General features: G+C 40.7%; 1 protein-coding gene across 1 annotated transcript; it reads right to left on the bottom strand.

Annotated features, from left to right (window-relative positions):
- Window positions 1–705: 705 nt before the first annotated feature.
- LOC146316888 (uncharacterized protein C3orf20-like) lies at window positions 706–16061 on the bottom strand. Its single transcript, XM_084734083.1, has 19 exons — window positions 15697–16061; window positions 15384–15499; window positions 15217–15305; window positions 13038–13528; window positions 11586–11642; window positions 11396–11495; window positions 10189–10398; window positions 9916–10065; window positions 8851–8971; window positions 8143–8268; window positions 7930–8052; window positions 7097–7268; window positions 6602–6821; window positions 5982–6062; window positions 5526–5868; window positions 4109–4225; window positions 2152–2279; window positions 1605–1721; window positions 706–864 (listed from the first exon to the last, which is right to left on the bottom strand). Exons 2-19 carry the CDS (start codon window positions 15441–15443, stop codon window positions 759–761), a joined length of 2811 nt encoding a protein of 936 aa, XP_084590209.1. The 5' UTR covers window positions 15444–15499; window positions 15697–16061; the 3' UTR covers window positions 706–758.
- Between the last annotated feature and the right edge of the window lie 9 nt (window positions 16062–16070).

Raw genomic sequence — 16070 nt, 5'->3', positions numbered from 1 at the left:
TGGAAAAAAACATCACAATCAGTACAGATATTTCCCAGTGATGGTTATTTATTCTGAGAGCACAGAAACATCAGATTATCTATTATGATAAATCTTTAATCTTGATGCCTCTACGGCCTTTTTCAGTCATAATAGTTGCTGTAAATGACTGAGTTACCTTTGTAGTACGCAGAAGTAGATGGAGAATTAATATTAATATTAATGTTAATATTTTTTGTAAATAATGAAATAGTGGAGAAGGGGTGGAATTAAATAAGTGTATACATCTTCCTGTCAAATTCTTTTCAAAAAAAAACAAAAAAAAAAACTGTCCAGGTTCTGGTCCACACTGGGAATCTGTGTTGTGTTTTGTTTTTTTAGAGAGATATAAAGTGATTGAACATGGCACATTATAGTGTTTTTTTTAAAATTATGAATAGTTCTGCAGCATCAGGGTGCAAGAATTTGTGGGTGGGATTAGTGCCTGTTCTTTGCTTGAAACCTTGATCCCCTCAAAATGTCTGCGCACATCCCTGCTGCACAAAACAGTAAAAATAAAATAAAATAAAAAATAAAATAAAAAATCATATTGCAATTATAATAATTTTCACTCATTTTCACTGATATAAAATCATCATACTGTGACATTTTGGGGTCTATAGCAAACAAACATATTTTCTTACATCTGGAGAATAAGATTTATTACTTTACTTTACTTTTTTTTAAAAGATTACAAGTGCACAGATGCAGATATGATGCCGTCAGTGGAGCAGCTGGAGTCAGTGTGTGATAACAGCAACAACAGGAAGGACTGAAGGTTTTTTTGGTTCGATACAAAAGTCTCTCTGCAGACGATGCGATACATCAGGAACATGATTGTTTCTTCTGTTCAGGAGAGACATTAGACATTAGAGACAGGTCATTCAGTCACATATCTTTAACAAAGGCAGGGTAAAAATCAAAGGTGGTTAAGACATGAGAACATAGGGAGTTACTACTGGGTTGGAGCACTTCTTGGACGGGGATACATGTGTGCTCAAAAATCACAAAAAAAACTCCAACTATTCTGAGGTTAGATCAGTAAACTGTTGTTCTCAACTTCCATGTTCACAATGTTTTGGGCGGACCTGAAAAATGGCTGGGTGACATGCCAGAGCTACGGTCCACTAACACTATATGAGCCCCACGAACCAACACACGCCTCCCCTCACCCTCCCTGACGATCAGTTACAAACGTACGTCAGCGACTCTCTCAGTCCAAATCAGCCCAGCAGTTCACCTCACCCCAAGTTCCAACAATCAGACACGAAACAAAAGAAAGTACCATCCTGTCACCGTCCTCCGGCTCTGGTGGCTCAAACACGTCTGTACATGTCCAGTAAAGCTGCTAGACTGCATATCAATGTTTTGTTTTAATTTTATATATTTAACAATTGTTTTAATCATTTGATCATCACTGACTGAGTGGTTAACAACACAACTTTCTGTGGTGTGACAAACTCTGAACACTTTAAGGCCCAGTGTGACCTGCTGTGACATGAAAGTTATTTTAATTGTTTAAAAAAAAAAAGAGGTGCCTTGGAGGGTTTTTTTTGTGATTTTTGAGATAAGAATAAGTCAGTCACCTCTCAGTGGCCGTTTCCTTTTCCACTGAAGCACACAGTGTTGTGTCATCTCCTCCTTTTAATGTTGCATCTTGCAAGTTGTGCGCATCTGTGGCTGCGGGGGTTTTCACTGCACCACTGCTGGGACAAGACAGAAAACTATTAACAGAATCAATTTTGTGCGTTACTAAAGCAATCAGCCTGTGCTTTAAAAACTTCTTTATTTAGTTTGTTTGTGGTTACAACTTTCATGATGATCATTGATGCTTTTGAAGTTACATTTACACTCACACTGAATCACACAATGTGATGAGCAGTAATGAGAGTGAAAAGACCTTTTTCACAGCAGACATATTAATTTAACACAGGCGTCCTGTTCTACTTCATGTAGCAGTGAGCCAACATGCACACAAGTCTCTGTTTGACCTGAATATAGAAGAACTTTAATGAGTATCACTGGAAACACCTGTTTGTCCCACTGTTTCATGTCAGAACGGCTGCTGTGAATAAGGTCTATCACTGTATTACAGTAAATGATATTCACATGGTGAACGTGGCGCAGTAGTACCTGAACTTGTAGTCCGGAGGGAGGCTCAGACCTAATCTGTAGTCTCCCCTGGTTCTGCAGATTTGCTTCTGAAGGTCTCTGACTGAGCAGCTGTAGCCCACAAACAGCAGCGTCCCTCTGAGGTACATCTGCCACGATAACAAGGAGAGTTTACGTTACATGTGCGAAAACATCTTTGGTAACAGTTTGTGGCGATCAATATTTAAAACCTTGCAGATGTTTTGGAACCTCCTGCTGCAGTGTCTGGAGCCGCTCCAGAGGATATACATCTTAGTCGCCATGTAAAAATTATGATAGCTTTGCATCTCTTTTAGCGAGATGACTTATGTTGCTTAAATAAATACGGCTCTAAGCTGCGGATTAAAGACTTTATATACGATGGCATTAATGTGAAATAAATTATGTTACTGAAAGTATATATTTAATAGAGGCTGACTGCACTTCTTAAATTATTCACACATAAAAGCTTTTTTAAAGTTTTGTTTATGTCCCCTCTACAGTATCTATCCTGCTCAGTGGTACAAATCACATTCGTCACTTTCCTGTCATAATACTTGTCATGTATGTCTGTGGCTTCGTCACAGGTTAGTCACTGATGTTACTGAGTAAACGACATGCGTGCTGATTGTGTCTTCAGATCGAGGTAAATCATTAAGGAGTCTTGGTGATGGTGTAACTAAAGTTTTTACTGTTATAAAATATGAACCTGTCATAAAACACCTGGTTTCTGAATGGGGTTTGGTCCCACTCGAAGGACCGCTGAGGGCAGAGGGTGTTTTGTTGTTAATAATTCACATAAATTGTGTTGGCCTGCCTTCTAGGTAATAATGAACCTTGGAAACAGCGTAAAGTCCTGTAGGAAGTGGAGCTAAAACCACATTGCTTTGTACTTCTCTCATTTTGCAGTTAAAAAAATGGTGTTGTAATACTGTAATTTCTTCTCCATGTGTTTGTATTGCAACTCATTTGTTATTATTTATTTGAATTGTATTGTATTTTATTTTTTGTATCTCAGCTATGATTTTTGTCACATTCAAGTCATTAACACATATGATTGTTTTGTGTTTATCCAACTATATCTGTTTATTTTTTTTTTGGGTTTTTTTATTTGAAGGATCCTATTAGCTGATGCTACAGCAATTTTCTATTCCTCCTGGGGTCCACATGAATGTAATGGCGTTAATTTACATAAATTACATCAATACATTAGAGCCAGTCAACACTGTAAATGTATTAAAAAAAAAATCAATATATAAATATTTAAAATTCTTAAAACTCAATAACTTGTACTGGGTAGTATAATGTAACCATTACCAGCCAAACCTGTGCTGTGGTATGTAAGTGGTACTATGATTTATTGTATTTTGTGTGGCTTTAAATAATAAAGTGTGATATTTAAAACTAATTAGTCAGTGTATTTTTACGTAGATTACAGAGAACTGGTTCTCACAACCACGTTGCGTGTGTCATATCAGTCACAGGGTTATTTTTAGATTTCACAATACAGGAACCTTCGGTGTGTGACGGCATTATCCTGTCCATCATAGCAGCTGCTTTTTTCTGGGTTTCTGGACCTCTTGGCTTAAAGTATTCGAGTGCAAACACTGTTTCATGTCATTATGATTCAAGTAATTTCTGTTTGATTTATGGTCTGACTGAGAGACTTTTCATCTCACAGCAAAGATCAGTGACTCTGGGCTAAAAATTAGAGCTCCCTTTTCTAATTAAGAAGTGTCATCCCTCACTGCTTGTCAGACTACAGTACTTTTATAATAAATGTCTGGGTGTCTTGGAGAGGACAGCACCTCACCACGGTCGTCCTCACCCCATCCCCCTCGTGCCATTATCACCTCTGTGCTTCAGGCGAGCGCTGCTGCTGCCACCCAGTGGGAGCAGCGAAAACCTGCGCTGAGCAGAGCCTGCAGCCTTTGGCCGAGCCTGCAGTGGGTTTACTGACCAGGACCATCCCGGGAGCAGCGTCGTGTCTCTGCTGCAGCAAGGTGTTCTCCACTCCACAGCCGGGCCTCCCTGTCGACATCTCGTACCTCACCAGGCGAAATGAATCCATCTGGCACTGAATTAAAACAAAAACCTGTTACTGAACAAATACACACTGTACAATAGGCTGCTGACTGCAGTCTGTCTCTGACCCTTTGTTTTATGGTCTATGCAAAACTGTGTTGACTTTGTAGAATGTGAATCAGCATCAAGAAGAATTTCTGCACATTTCGTGTTCTTGCTGATGATGTAAACTACTGTAGTTAATTTAAAGGGACAGTTCGGATTATCTGAAGTGGGGTCAGGGCTGTAGCTACCACTGAAGACACTGAGGTCATGTCCTCTGTAGTTCCAGGATTTTTTGTTTTTTAGGAACCTGGGATGGACATTTTACAGGCTAATTTGGGCCCAGTAAATAGACCGTTTATTTCTTTTTTATTCCTAGCATGTGCAGAGTCACTGTCCACCATGATTATCGATGGGTTGAGAAAAGTGTCTGAATAATCAACTGAAAAACCCACTGGATTATCTAAAAATGCATTGCTTTTGCAGGGCAGATACATGTTGGCAAAAAAAAAAATGTATAGAAAGTAGTTAAAAAAAATAAAATCTGAGTTTTTAAAAATCCAAATGGCAAGAGAATTGAAAAGAAGTGAGACTTGATTTATGGTTTTTGGTTCAATTTTCCTGTCGGATAGTGGATCTGGACTCAGGATCTCAGTATTTCTAAAATCATGGCTACAGCCCTGACTGGGGTTGTATGGAATACTTGTCAATAATCAGTGTATTACCCACCCTGCATCTCATTTTATGTTCATCTCATTGAACCACTTGAAAATGCTCGGAGCAAACAAAACCGAAACAATCAGATAATATTCCTACCATAGCTCACTTTACTGCTGAGTAAAAGTTGCCTATCGTTATCAATCCAAACAGCATAAGTATGTGTCATGATGTTAAGAACATAAACAAATAAAAAATCTTCTTATCACCATGTTATGATTCCATCAGAGGATGGCAAACGATGAGACTGAGCCATCGTTCAGCTCTATCCAAAACAGTCAGAGAACCTCACTGATCCAAACATATCATATACTCAAAATTAGTGGCTCAAGTGCATTTTGTTGCTGACCCTGTCCACGACAGTACATTGCTCAGCTTTCTACATGGGTACTTCTGCTACTTCTTCATCTACTGTAGTTAATACTGACTGGATAACTTTTTAAAAAATCTGAACTATCCCTTTAACTACTGCAATACAACAAAGATTGATGCACACACTGTGAATTACAGACTGTGATGATGAATGTAACAGATGACAAAATTGTCGTTTTATGATTGTTGTGTTTCTGTTATTTTCTCTGCAGCACTCACACCTGAGAACACGGCGTGGTTCTGTGTTTGTTCCTCCTCCTGTAAAGCTGCTCCAGCTCGTCCTGGCCGGGCGCCACTGTGCGTGTGTTGACACACACCACCAGGATCTGTTGACTGTGTGGGGGCTGGCCTGTAACGAAGGCATCATACTCCAGGTCCGTCACCGCTGGCATCAGCGTGGCGCTGCAGCAGCACCGCCTCCGTCCCCCCTCCCCCAGCAGGGCAGCTCTCAGCAGAGCAGGGCAAGCTGCGAGGGGGGCGGAGGAGCTGAACGACGGCGGGGCTGGACAGCGGGTGACAGCACAGGGCTGCAAATCTGTTGGACTGTTTGGAATAATCACGGACCTGGCAGGGAGGAGACGATAGTGAAGCTGTCAGAGTAAATATACAGTAGCACTTATAAAACTACAGTAAATTTCATTTTCTACACGTCTGTCAGTAATGCAAGAGGGTCGTACTCGGGTTTGATGTTTCCATGAATCTGAAGGGGTCCAATCTGTGTGACACTGGGCTCCTCCTTTGTTCGCTTTTTTGATTTTCTGGAAACATGAAGGTCAAAACAGTGAAACAGCCCTTTACTGTTCTAGGGCTTACATAATGCAGCAAACATCTGTTGAAAGTGTAGCAGAGTTCAAACACTTGAAACTGATCAATAAGCAGTGTGTTTCTACTACAAAATCAATCACCTGCCTCTATTGATAGATAGATAGATAGATAGATAGATAGATAGATAGATAGATAGATAGATAGATAGATAGATAGATAGATAGATAGATAGATAGATAGATTTTTATTAATTAATTTATTCACTTAAACTTTTCAACCCTACAGTTTGCAAAGATACTGTTATTTATGCAAGTTATAGTTCAAATCACCAAGTCAACCTGGCTGACATTGCACGGGTAATTTTCATGTTAAAGCTCCATAATAGTCTTAAAAGACAGTATACAACTCTTTTCACTGGCCGTGTAGCTCGCATGATTAATAATTCTAATATTCTAACATGTGAAGTTGTTGGAGGGGCCTACTGGACTTTAGTCAAACGTTCTGGTCCTGTGCACTGGTGTAAAGTGTGCACCTGGGCAGCTTGACGTAGGACTCCAGAGGTGTTTCAGCTGACGCTGACAGACGTCCGCGCAGCTCCTGGAGCTCCTTTCTGCCCCCCTCAGGCCGGTCGGGTTTAGCATCGGCCCACTCAGGTGGGTTCAGAGAGGGCAGAGCGGCTGACTGTACCTCCCTCCTCAGCCTGGTCCTCAGTGGGGCATCTGGCATCCGCTCCATGTCAGGACACTCGATCCCTGAAGGAGAGGAAGAGGTCGCTCAGAAATGCACACAGACAACGAGTGACACGAGTGACCGTGAACAAGATCCTCATGGAACTATTCAATAATGTTGAGTTTGCAAGATGAGGTGATACTGTAACTTTTTGCTTCATTGAAACACTCTAAACAACCTTAACGGGTCAGTGTTACTTTTATGCTCATACTTTAATAACTCATAATGTACAGCACATCACACCCACTGGTTGCCGTCTGAGCACACATTACACATGCCAGTGTTCACAGGTAGGTACCGATGGCCACACGATAATAATCCAGCCAGTCTTCCAGGGTGTTTCGGACTCTCTGCTGGAGCCTCCTCAGCTCCCTGCCAGCAGGCCCTCCTCTTCTCCACTGTGCTGACGGCTCCTCCAGCCTCTCCACATCTCTGACCATCTGGAGGACCTCCTGCGGGCACACAGACACCTGCCATACAGCATTACCCGCATGGTAGATTACATGATATGGAACAACGTAATGCATTTAGCAAGCAGTTTTATACAGTAAAGGCATCTTCAGAACTTTGAGAGCAAGTTGTACCAACAAAAATTAATTTATTTAGAGTTTAGGAAGAATAGGTTTAAAATGAATAAATGCAGATTTAAAATTAAGCAGAGATTTGTTAGAAACTAATTGTTACATACACTTACAAAATGTTACATTGTTGCATCATGTCAAAAAAAACCCAGAACGTTACATTGTTTGCTGGCTAGCTAAAAGGTTAACAGAAATTTACAGTGTTTCCTAGTTAGTTAGCCTAGTTTGCATCCTCATAACGGCCCAACAGAGATGCTTTAATTTCTTCTTTGAGAAAATTTTGTTGGCTGAATTAATAGAGCAATATGGCCAAATATTGGAAGATTAAATAAAATAAAATAAAATAAAAACTTTAAAGAGTTTGGGAGTTTAATCAATATGGAGATGCTTTTTTTTTTTTTTTTTTTAAATCAGGTGTTGTAGGGATCTTGTAAATATATTAACTTTTGAAAAAGTTAATCCTAGTTGGTGCAACCCAGCCTATTTTAGATTGTTTTGACCAGTTTGCCTTCACTGAGTCACTGTGACACGGTGATAAAAAGTCTCTTACAGGTGTTACAGGCGTCAGGTTTCTCCTGCTCTCAAGAACCACAGCAGGGGATTTTGTATTCCTCGTCAGCAGGAGGTCTTGAGCAGCATCAGAGGTCAACTTCCCTTCAGTCCGCAAACATGGCTGTCGGTGCAGAATAAACATTATAATTAGAATTGTTAATCATAATCTAATACTTTTTATTGTCATCTACTTCTTAATCTTCAATCTTACCGTTTCTTTTGATCGGTTAATGTCAGACAGGGCAGAAAGAGGAAGTTGAACGCTTTCGTTGTTACACCTGAAGCTGAGCGTGGCAGAAGTACCACTGAGGAGCGTCACAGAGATCAGATCTGACAACTGTAGGAGACGAAAAAAACACATTCACACGTTTCTTTAACAGGGAAACAATCTATCTATCAGTCTATCCATCTATCGAGCTATCAGTCTTGTGAGCGCTCATAAACTGTAGTGAATTCATCCATGGCCATCTAATCTGCACGGTATATAGACCTGTTATAAAACCTCTCTCAGCCCTGTCAGAGACAGTTAGTGTTCGTTCATCAGTGGGTCATGCGTCATACCTCACATGCCCTGCTTTGTTTCCCCTAAATGTGACATTTCCCATATGTACATCTCACAATTATCTCACATGACAGGCTCAGTCCGGGTTCTTAGTCGCTCTCTGACGAGCCTTGTCACTGAATATATTTCTCGTCTGGAGATTACCTCTGGCCTGTTCTCTGTGCAACATGCTGCTGAGCTGACGCATAAGAGTTTAGACACTGATACACTGTGAAATGAAGTTAAAAGACAGGAGGAAAAGATTTGATTTTGCAGAGAGAAACTTCTGTCACTTTGCGACTGTTTGTTTATTGCATAAAGAAAGTGGACATAACATTTTATAGGCATATAAAGTTATATTCTTGCACTGTGCTGCACCTGTATAACGATCTTCTCCCTCGGCGTTCGTCCTGACTGCCAGCTCCACTCCTTTGTTACGTTCCCATGATGGTCACAAATGAATCCACCGACCTGGTCCCACACGGCTGTAACGACAGAGCTGGAGGAACAGATGAAGAATAACGATGTTTTACACATCATTAAAGCTGCCGCACATATATGAACATAGACAGACGGTTTAAAGGCAGTCAGTCAAAAAGAGGTACCCCAGTTATTTGCAGTGGTGGACACACAGTACTGAAATTTTGTTCTCAAGTACAATTACTGAATTACAATTACAATTTAACTGCTGCTTTTTATCTCCACCTCCTGCTGCAGCTGCCTGATCTCGTCTACTTTCCAGGCGAGGCACAGTTCTTCTCAAACAATCCTAATGTTTTTCATGGACAGCTGATTAACTGTTCATGCCAGTTGGCAGCAGGGGGAGAAGCCTATAACAAAAAGGCGAATGACTTCTAAACTGATTCCTGTTACATGCCAAACTCATGAGCCCTTTATCATAAACACTGGATTCACCAGAGTTCCTTTTTCATTGGTTAAAGTTAGCCTTCACTTCAGTCATGCGCCTTTTCATATCTCATGAACCGTTTGTCATAGGGCCTTGCGGGAGACGTCACTGGACTTGGCAGAGACTTCCCTTTTCACTCATATGAGTTAGTCCCACTTCCTATACTTTAGCCACAGAGGTCACGTGCATGGTTGTGTGTGTGAGTGCATGCGCACATGGATTCCCGCACCTACATACGTCACACTAGTTTGCTGCAGCTTCACAGATTCACGCTTGTTTGTTTAAATGGTCCCAATCAAAGCAGCAGAGGCAGAGATATCATGAATTTGTGTACCTAAATTTGTGAAAGCTGCAACAACACAGGATCCTACATTTCCCACAATCCCCTGTCTTATTTTATCAAATTTTGGAAAGCTCCCTCCAGAGCCACAGAGGAAACTCTGCATCTCACAGACTGAGTAAACTGAACATCATGTGTAAAATCAGTGGAGTGATCCTTTAATTTATTCAGACATCCTCATTAGCCCCGAACTCACCTCAGGGGGTGGTTAACAGCCCCATGCAAAGACGCCGTGATAGTCGCCAGGATAACGGGACGCTTGCTGTCACTGAACACGTTGGTGTAGAAGCCTCCGCAGGGGAGACCTGAGTGGCTCTGGCACACCGCCACACACCCAGACGGGTAGCTGAGAGGGCAGGGTCAAAGGTCAACAGGTCAGCTGCACTGACACATTTCCCATATGCCTCTGCTTCCTGGACAACCACTAGAATTAAAATAGTTATGAATAAACATGAAAAAAGAAGGATACTATATGAACGAGGAGCCATCGTTGATCCTGTAGTGAAGTTTATGCTGTGCTGAATCCTGCTGCTTCACTTCTGGTATCTGAGGCAGCCCATTGATGAGAGTCACAGGTTGGGACTTTGTCTTCGTTCTCCTGACATTCAGTTTAGCCTTTGCGTCACCATAGTGACGGAGTATGAGGGGCTTGTTCAGCTCCTGTTCCTGTTGCAGTTTTCTGTGGGAGGATAAAGTATTTTTTTATGCTTAAATAACTGACCTCACAAGCTACACAACTGGAGTTTTGGGGTTACACTGCAAAATGAAACACAGTTTTTAATGACCGATGACCAAATGTAAAATTCAGTAAGGATTGGTCATTGGGAATTTGATCAATCGACTAAAATTTTATCAGTCTAATATCAAATAAAGATTTGAAATACAACAGATAATTTTTATGAGCAAACTCCACGGTATCGGTTATACAAGTATATGTGTTTAATATGTAGGATGTTCAGTGGAAATAAAGCTTCAATTTAGGGGGAAAAAGTATTTGATATGGTATAAGCAACATTTTAGGGTTGTTTTTTTAGGGCTATGCAATATGGTAAAAAGTCATATTGCAATTATTTGAATTATTTTAACTGAAATTGCAGTTGTAAAATGCAATACAATTAGTGGGGATGATCATTTTCATTGTAATTATGTGACATTTGTTGATGTTTTCTTTCATCTGGAGAACCAGATTTTTAGGCCTGGGTATCTATGCTACACTACTGTACTGTACTTCTCATGTATACCAAAAAACTAAATTCCTCAAAACAGAGAGATTAATTAAGTCAAATGAATCAAGCCTAGGAATTTGCATGCTACTTCCTGGAACTAAATGCTGCTGTCAGTTTTTTCTTTAAGACTGAGAGGGACTCTGCAGATCAAACAGAGTTAGGTAACTTGTTCCACCATGGGGAACTGTAAATGCAAAGAGTCTTGCTAGCGACTTAGAGCCCTGTTGTGGTGGATCAATCAGGCGCCTTTAATTGGCAGAGCATTGTGGGAAAGAGCATAGACCTAAATAAAGGAGTTCAGGTAGCCAGGAGCTGTTTTTAGTTGCTGTTTTGACAAAAAGTTGCTGACAAAAATCTGGTCATCAGATTTAAGACATTTTGGAGTGTAACCCCTCATTTGACACACATTTGCTTTCGAATAAATTCAGCAGGAAAAAGTCAACAACACACTCAGGATTTCTCGCCGTCTGGAGTTGCTCCACCACCCACTGACACAGACTGATCCACTGAGGCTCATCACAGGAGGGCTGCTGCGGCTGGACGATCCAACCTGCGCACCAATCACATGCAGCAGTGAGACGGTCGACCACAGACACAGTGGCCGTCATCACTTACACAACGCTACAGCTCCGTGTCTTACCTGGATGTTTACAGCTGCTGGACGAGATGGACAAACTGACGGTCGTGGAGTTGTGAGCTGTTGGGGAGTGAGAGTATCAGTCAATACGTTCACCTTTTAACTGAATCTATATGGAGACAAAACTGGCCATATATACGTCTCTACCAGTGACATCAGGGAACTTGATGTAACTCAATAGCGGTGTAACTGATTAACAGACAGCAGTACATCTGTGCCCAGCCACCAGCTGACATGTCCTACCTGGTAAACTAATCCTCTCACTTCCACAAGCCTGCAACCAAAGCTGTCCTCAAGTTCAGTCTTAAAAGGTCACAAGAAATTACTTTACAGGTTCTCCCCTTTACAGTATCTCTTATTATTTTCTCTTACCTACACTAACAATGACATATACGTTAAAATGGTATAATGTGAAAGCTCTGTTCATCCTTCATTATTTTCAGTTTCACATATTTGTACCCAGATAAAACTAGCATCATAAAAAATACATCTTTTATGGATTTTTAGCCCGGGGCTTAATTTATAAATAATAAGGTACCTGTTTTTGGGTTGCCAGGTTGTAAAAAAACAAGCCCTTTGGCTGACGTATTAATACTAACATAATTTGCTTTGTCATTGTTAACATTTACAACTTGATGGATTATTGCAGTGGAAGAATCTTTTATTATTGACTTACTAAAATCTTTATCTGCAGATCTGAGGACTTTTAAAGTGAAAGACGCATGCTCTTTATTAATGACTTATTTACTTATACCCATTAAGACTTCAGTTGTTAATAAATTAATATGTTGATTTTGATCCAGATGTACTGCAGACCGTATGGGATCAGCCATGTAAGCCCTTTCCTACCAATAAAATAACAAAATAGATGTAGATGACAACATTTGTTGTTGTCATTTGTTGATTAAAATCAAACGCTCAACTGGTCCAGGTTATGAGATAGCCCACTAAGTAATTTTTTCTTTCTGATTTAGTGACAAAATTAGTCAGTCAAAGCGACTGTAAATGCCAATTTGCTCACTCAACTTAAAAAGATTCTTGTAAACAGGTTTGTACACAAAACTTTTGATGTGCACAGTTAATAATTTTAATCTGGTTCAACTTGATAATGCCAGTTAACTGAATTTAGGTTGAGTAATCAGTTTAAAGTCTTATTTCAGTTTTGTAAAAATCAACTGAGTCAATCTGACTAACCCTGAGAAAACATGTTCACTAAGTTTAAGATATTAAGTTGAACCAAGCTGAACATGACAAAGTAAAGCAATTAGACTTATTTGCTTTATAATTTTTAGTCAAATGAACCAAATAATGAAAACTTGTTAACTTCACATGAAAAATATGTCAGTCTCACAAGGGATGATTATTTGTGTCAAGTGAACCTACAGGTTTCATGTCATTTTGAACATCCTGAACATTTGTGGTGATTCTGAGGGCCTCCCCAGAAGCTTCATTTACCTCTGCTGTAATTTTGTTTGCGTTTTTTCAGACGCGGATTTGAGCTAACTTGCAGTTTTCTCGCTGAGGCACCAACGCTCTCCACAGCACATGAGTTTCTCTCTCTGGCCTCCCTCTTGTCGTTGGCGGACGCCTGACAGGACTGAGCGTCGTCCAGAAACTTCAAGGAGCCTTTGGACTCTCCTCGTTTGTTGGCCTGTTCAGGACTTTCCAAGTGCACGACCCCTGCGGTCAGATCCTGCCAGGAGTAATTCAGAATATTTACAATCCCGTGGGGAATACAGCCCCTCTCAGTCCACTTGTGTTGTGAAAGCAGGCAAGCCAAGTCATTTAATAACTGAGGGGCCGCTCGCTTGTACGCCTTCACCGGGTCATGGTCCTTTATGTTCAGTGGAGGTGGAGAGGTATCAGGTTTACCGTCCGCACATGTTTCACCTGACAGCCTCTGGGTGAGCTCATCCCCTTTACCTTCTTTGATGTCATTCTCTCCACTACAGTGAGAAAAATTAAAGACTTTATTAGACACAGGAAACAAAAATGGGTGATTTTTTATGGTAAGGGTAGATGAATTATAATTAATCCATACATGACTTCAAGCATGAAAAAGCCTGAATTAATTCATGTGGTACTATCAGGAACGTACAAGGTTTAACCTCATGCATGAGGTTCTGTTAATCCTTGTACATTCCTGGTTGTTCCTTAAGTAGGGGAGATTGATCGCCCCCTGGTGGCTGGCTGCAGTATAGGTCATATATCCTGCCTCCTCCGTGTTAGCAGATGGGACATGAGCCAAAATAAACATCAAAGTACAAACTAAATAAATTTTTCCCAAAGATGATTCAGTCACGTAAGGTCGTTCTTATCACACTGATGTTTGCTCAAGTGTTCATTTCCCTGATAAATTTAGTTTTAATTACTTATTTGATGCTATAAAAAGTGGATGATAAACAGCTGAGCTCTGCTCGTGATTGAGTCAGCCAGCTGTATGAGCATGAACTCGAGAGTGTGGTTCCAGCACAGTGCTCCTATCCAGGATATTTTGGCTTCAGTTTTGTTCAGAGGGAAGGAAGGGAGCTGTGGCGTCGTCTCTCTAAAAGCTCCAAAGTGTGTGGTTAAGAAATATGACCTTGAATATTAAGTTGGGACTCATAATGGCACAGCCCACTTTATTTGTTCTCCTTTTCTGTCATAGTACATATCGAACACACCCTTCCAATCTGGCAGTCTATTTAAACCTCTAAAACCTCCCATCTCTCCCTCTGCCTGCCAGGGGCATTGCTGTGTTGCTGCCTCCTCTTTTAGCCCCACCACCACCCCTGCATCCACCTGCAGGCTCCGAGAGGGGGCTCAGGAATTTGCTCATCATTCACCTAGACGCCAAACTCTAACTACATCCTGCTGCTGAAATAAACCTTCCAAAACGTGAGCTGTCTGACTGAAATGGGCCTCAAGATACCCAACGTTGTGAACCCTAAACTGAATCACATGACTGCATGGGGTTTGTTTGATTGTTTAACAAATAGGCCAATTTGTTTTTGTTAATGATATGTTGGATTCATTTTACTGAGTATCTTAATCAAATAATAATCTGCCCCCCACCTGCAGTCACTCAAAGGACCCCCTAGGGGTCACTGACCTCCTGTTGAACACCCATGAAGTCATGCATGAGATAGGCCTCTGTTCATTCTTCCTGATTGTTCATGAGGTACAACATGAATTAATTCATGCTCTTTTATGCATTAATACATGTATGAACACATGACAATTCATGTACTCTCACTACTAATTGCTCCTCTCACTGAAAAACCTAAATTAATTAGCAGAACTCAAAAAAATGAGGCAATCAGTTCTTTAGAGTTCATTAACTAAAAGCTGGAGGTTATCAGAGCTTAAATATTTGGAGTGTTACATACATACATACTCTTTGATTACAGTTAAATAAAAGTAATTGGTTAAGGTAACTTAAATATTTTCAGTTAACAGAATTAAATAATATCGAGTATAAAAACCCATTATTCTATGTTCAGTAAAGTTCATATTAATGAAAAAGTTTAGAAAACAGAAAAGGATGGAATTTTTAAGTCAGTTTCCATTTCTTATTACAGCTGATTAAACTGAACATTCAGTTTTACGGTGTAAAAAAAGTGAAACAATTTGTAAGTGAATTTAATTATATTACCTCTGTGCTGTTTCTTCTAACCGGGCTGCTTCATTTGCCAAATACAAAATGTGGCTTCGTGTCCCTTTAATTCTGTTCCGCCTTCTTGGCTGCAGAGAGGTAAATTACAAAGTTAATGTCTTTCTGTTCCTTTAAACCACAGTCAGCGTAATGAATCATTAGCCCACCTGGTCAAAGAAATACAAAGGCCCAGTCCTGAAGTCTGTCAGCGCAGAAGAAGAAGTCATTATTTCCTTGAAACGAATCGACTTTGCTCTGAAAATTCGCCACGCAGGACACGTCCCTGCAACAAAACACCAACAAAACCAAACTGTAGTGGTTTAAAATCCACCTTCACTTCTGCCAGCGTGCTGCTGCCGGGCTTGTTGCCTGGATACAAAACGTCTCCAGATATACTCGTGTTGCGCACCATTAATGATCGACTCCGGCATCAAATTGAAACGCTATCTGTGAGAATACAAACAACAAAACATTACTCACAATAACAGATAAGGTGTCGAGCGGAGAAGTGACACACGGGTCTCACAGAGGAGCCGCAGCAGTCACAGGTGCGCACAGACACACAGGTAACCTGAAACTCTGCAGCGACTGGGATGTTCAGAGAAAGTGATGATTGTGGCGCGCGGTGCAGCTTTTACAGGGCATGTATGAGGACATGATGGTCACATAAGCAAAGCATTTTGCACACTGCGGGATTGTGTTACACTTTGTCCCAGAATGTGTTTTTTTTTCTGCGGGTAAATTAAAGTTTTTTGCAGAGCAGGATCGTCTTCCTCTCCCCGGCTCGGGTCAAGTTGTTGCACAGAGATGGTCTAATAGCTCATTATTGGCTCAGCTTCCTCCTCCAGCAGCTG

The sequence above is a fragment of the Lutjanus erythropterus genome, chromosome 13 (genome assembly GCF_056507025.1).
Source record: "Lutjanus erythropterus isolate fLutEry1 chromosome 13, fLutEry1.hap2, whole genome shotgun sequence".
NCBI lineage: Eukaryota > Metazoa > Chordata > Actinopteri > Lutjaniformes > Lutjanidae > Lutjanus > Lutjanus erythropterus.
The sequence above is the reverse complement of the archived record's forward strand: the minus strand, read 5'-3'. Positions and strand labels throughout refer to the sequence as shown.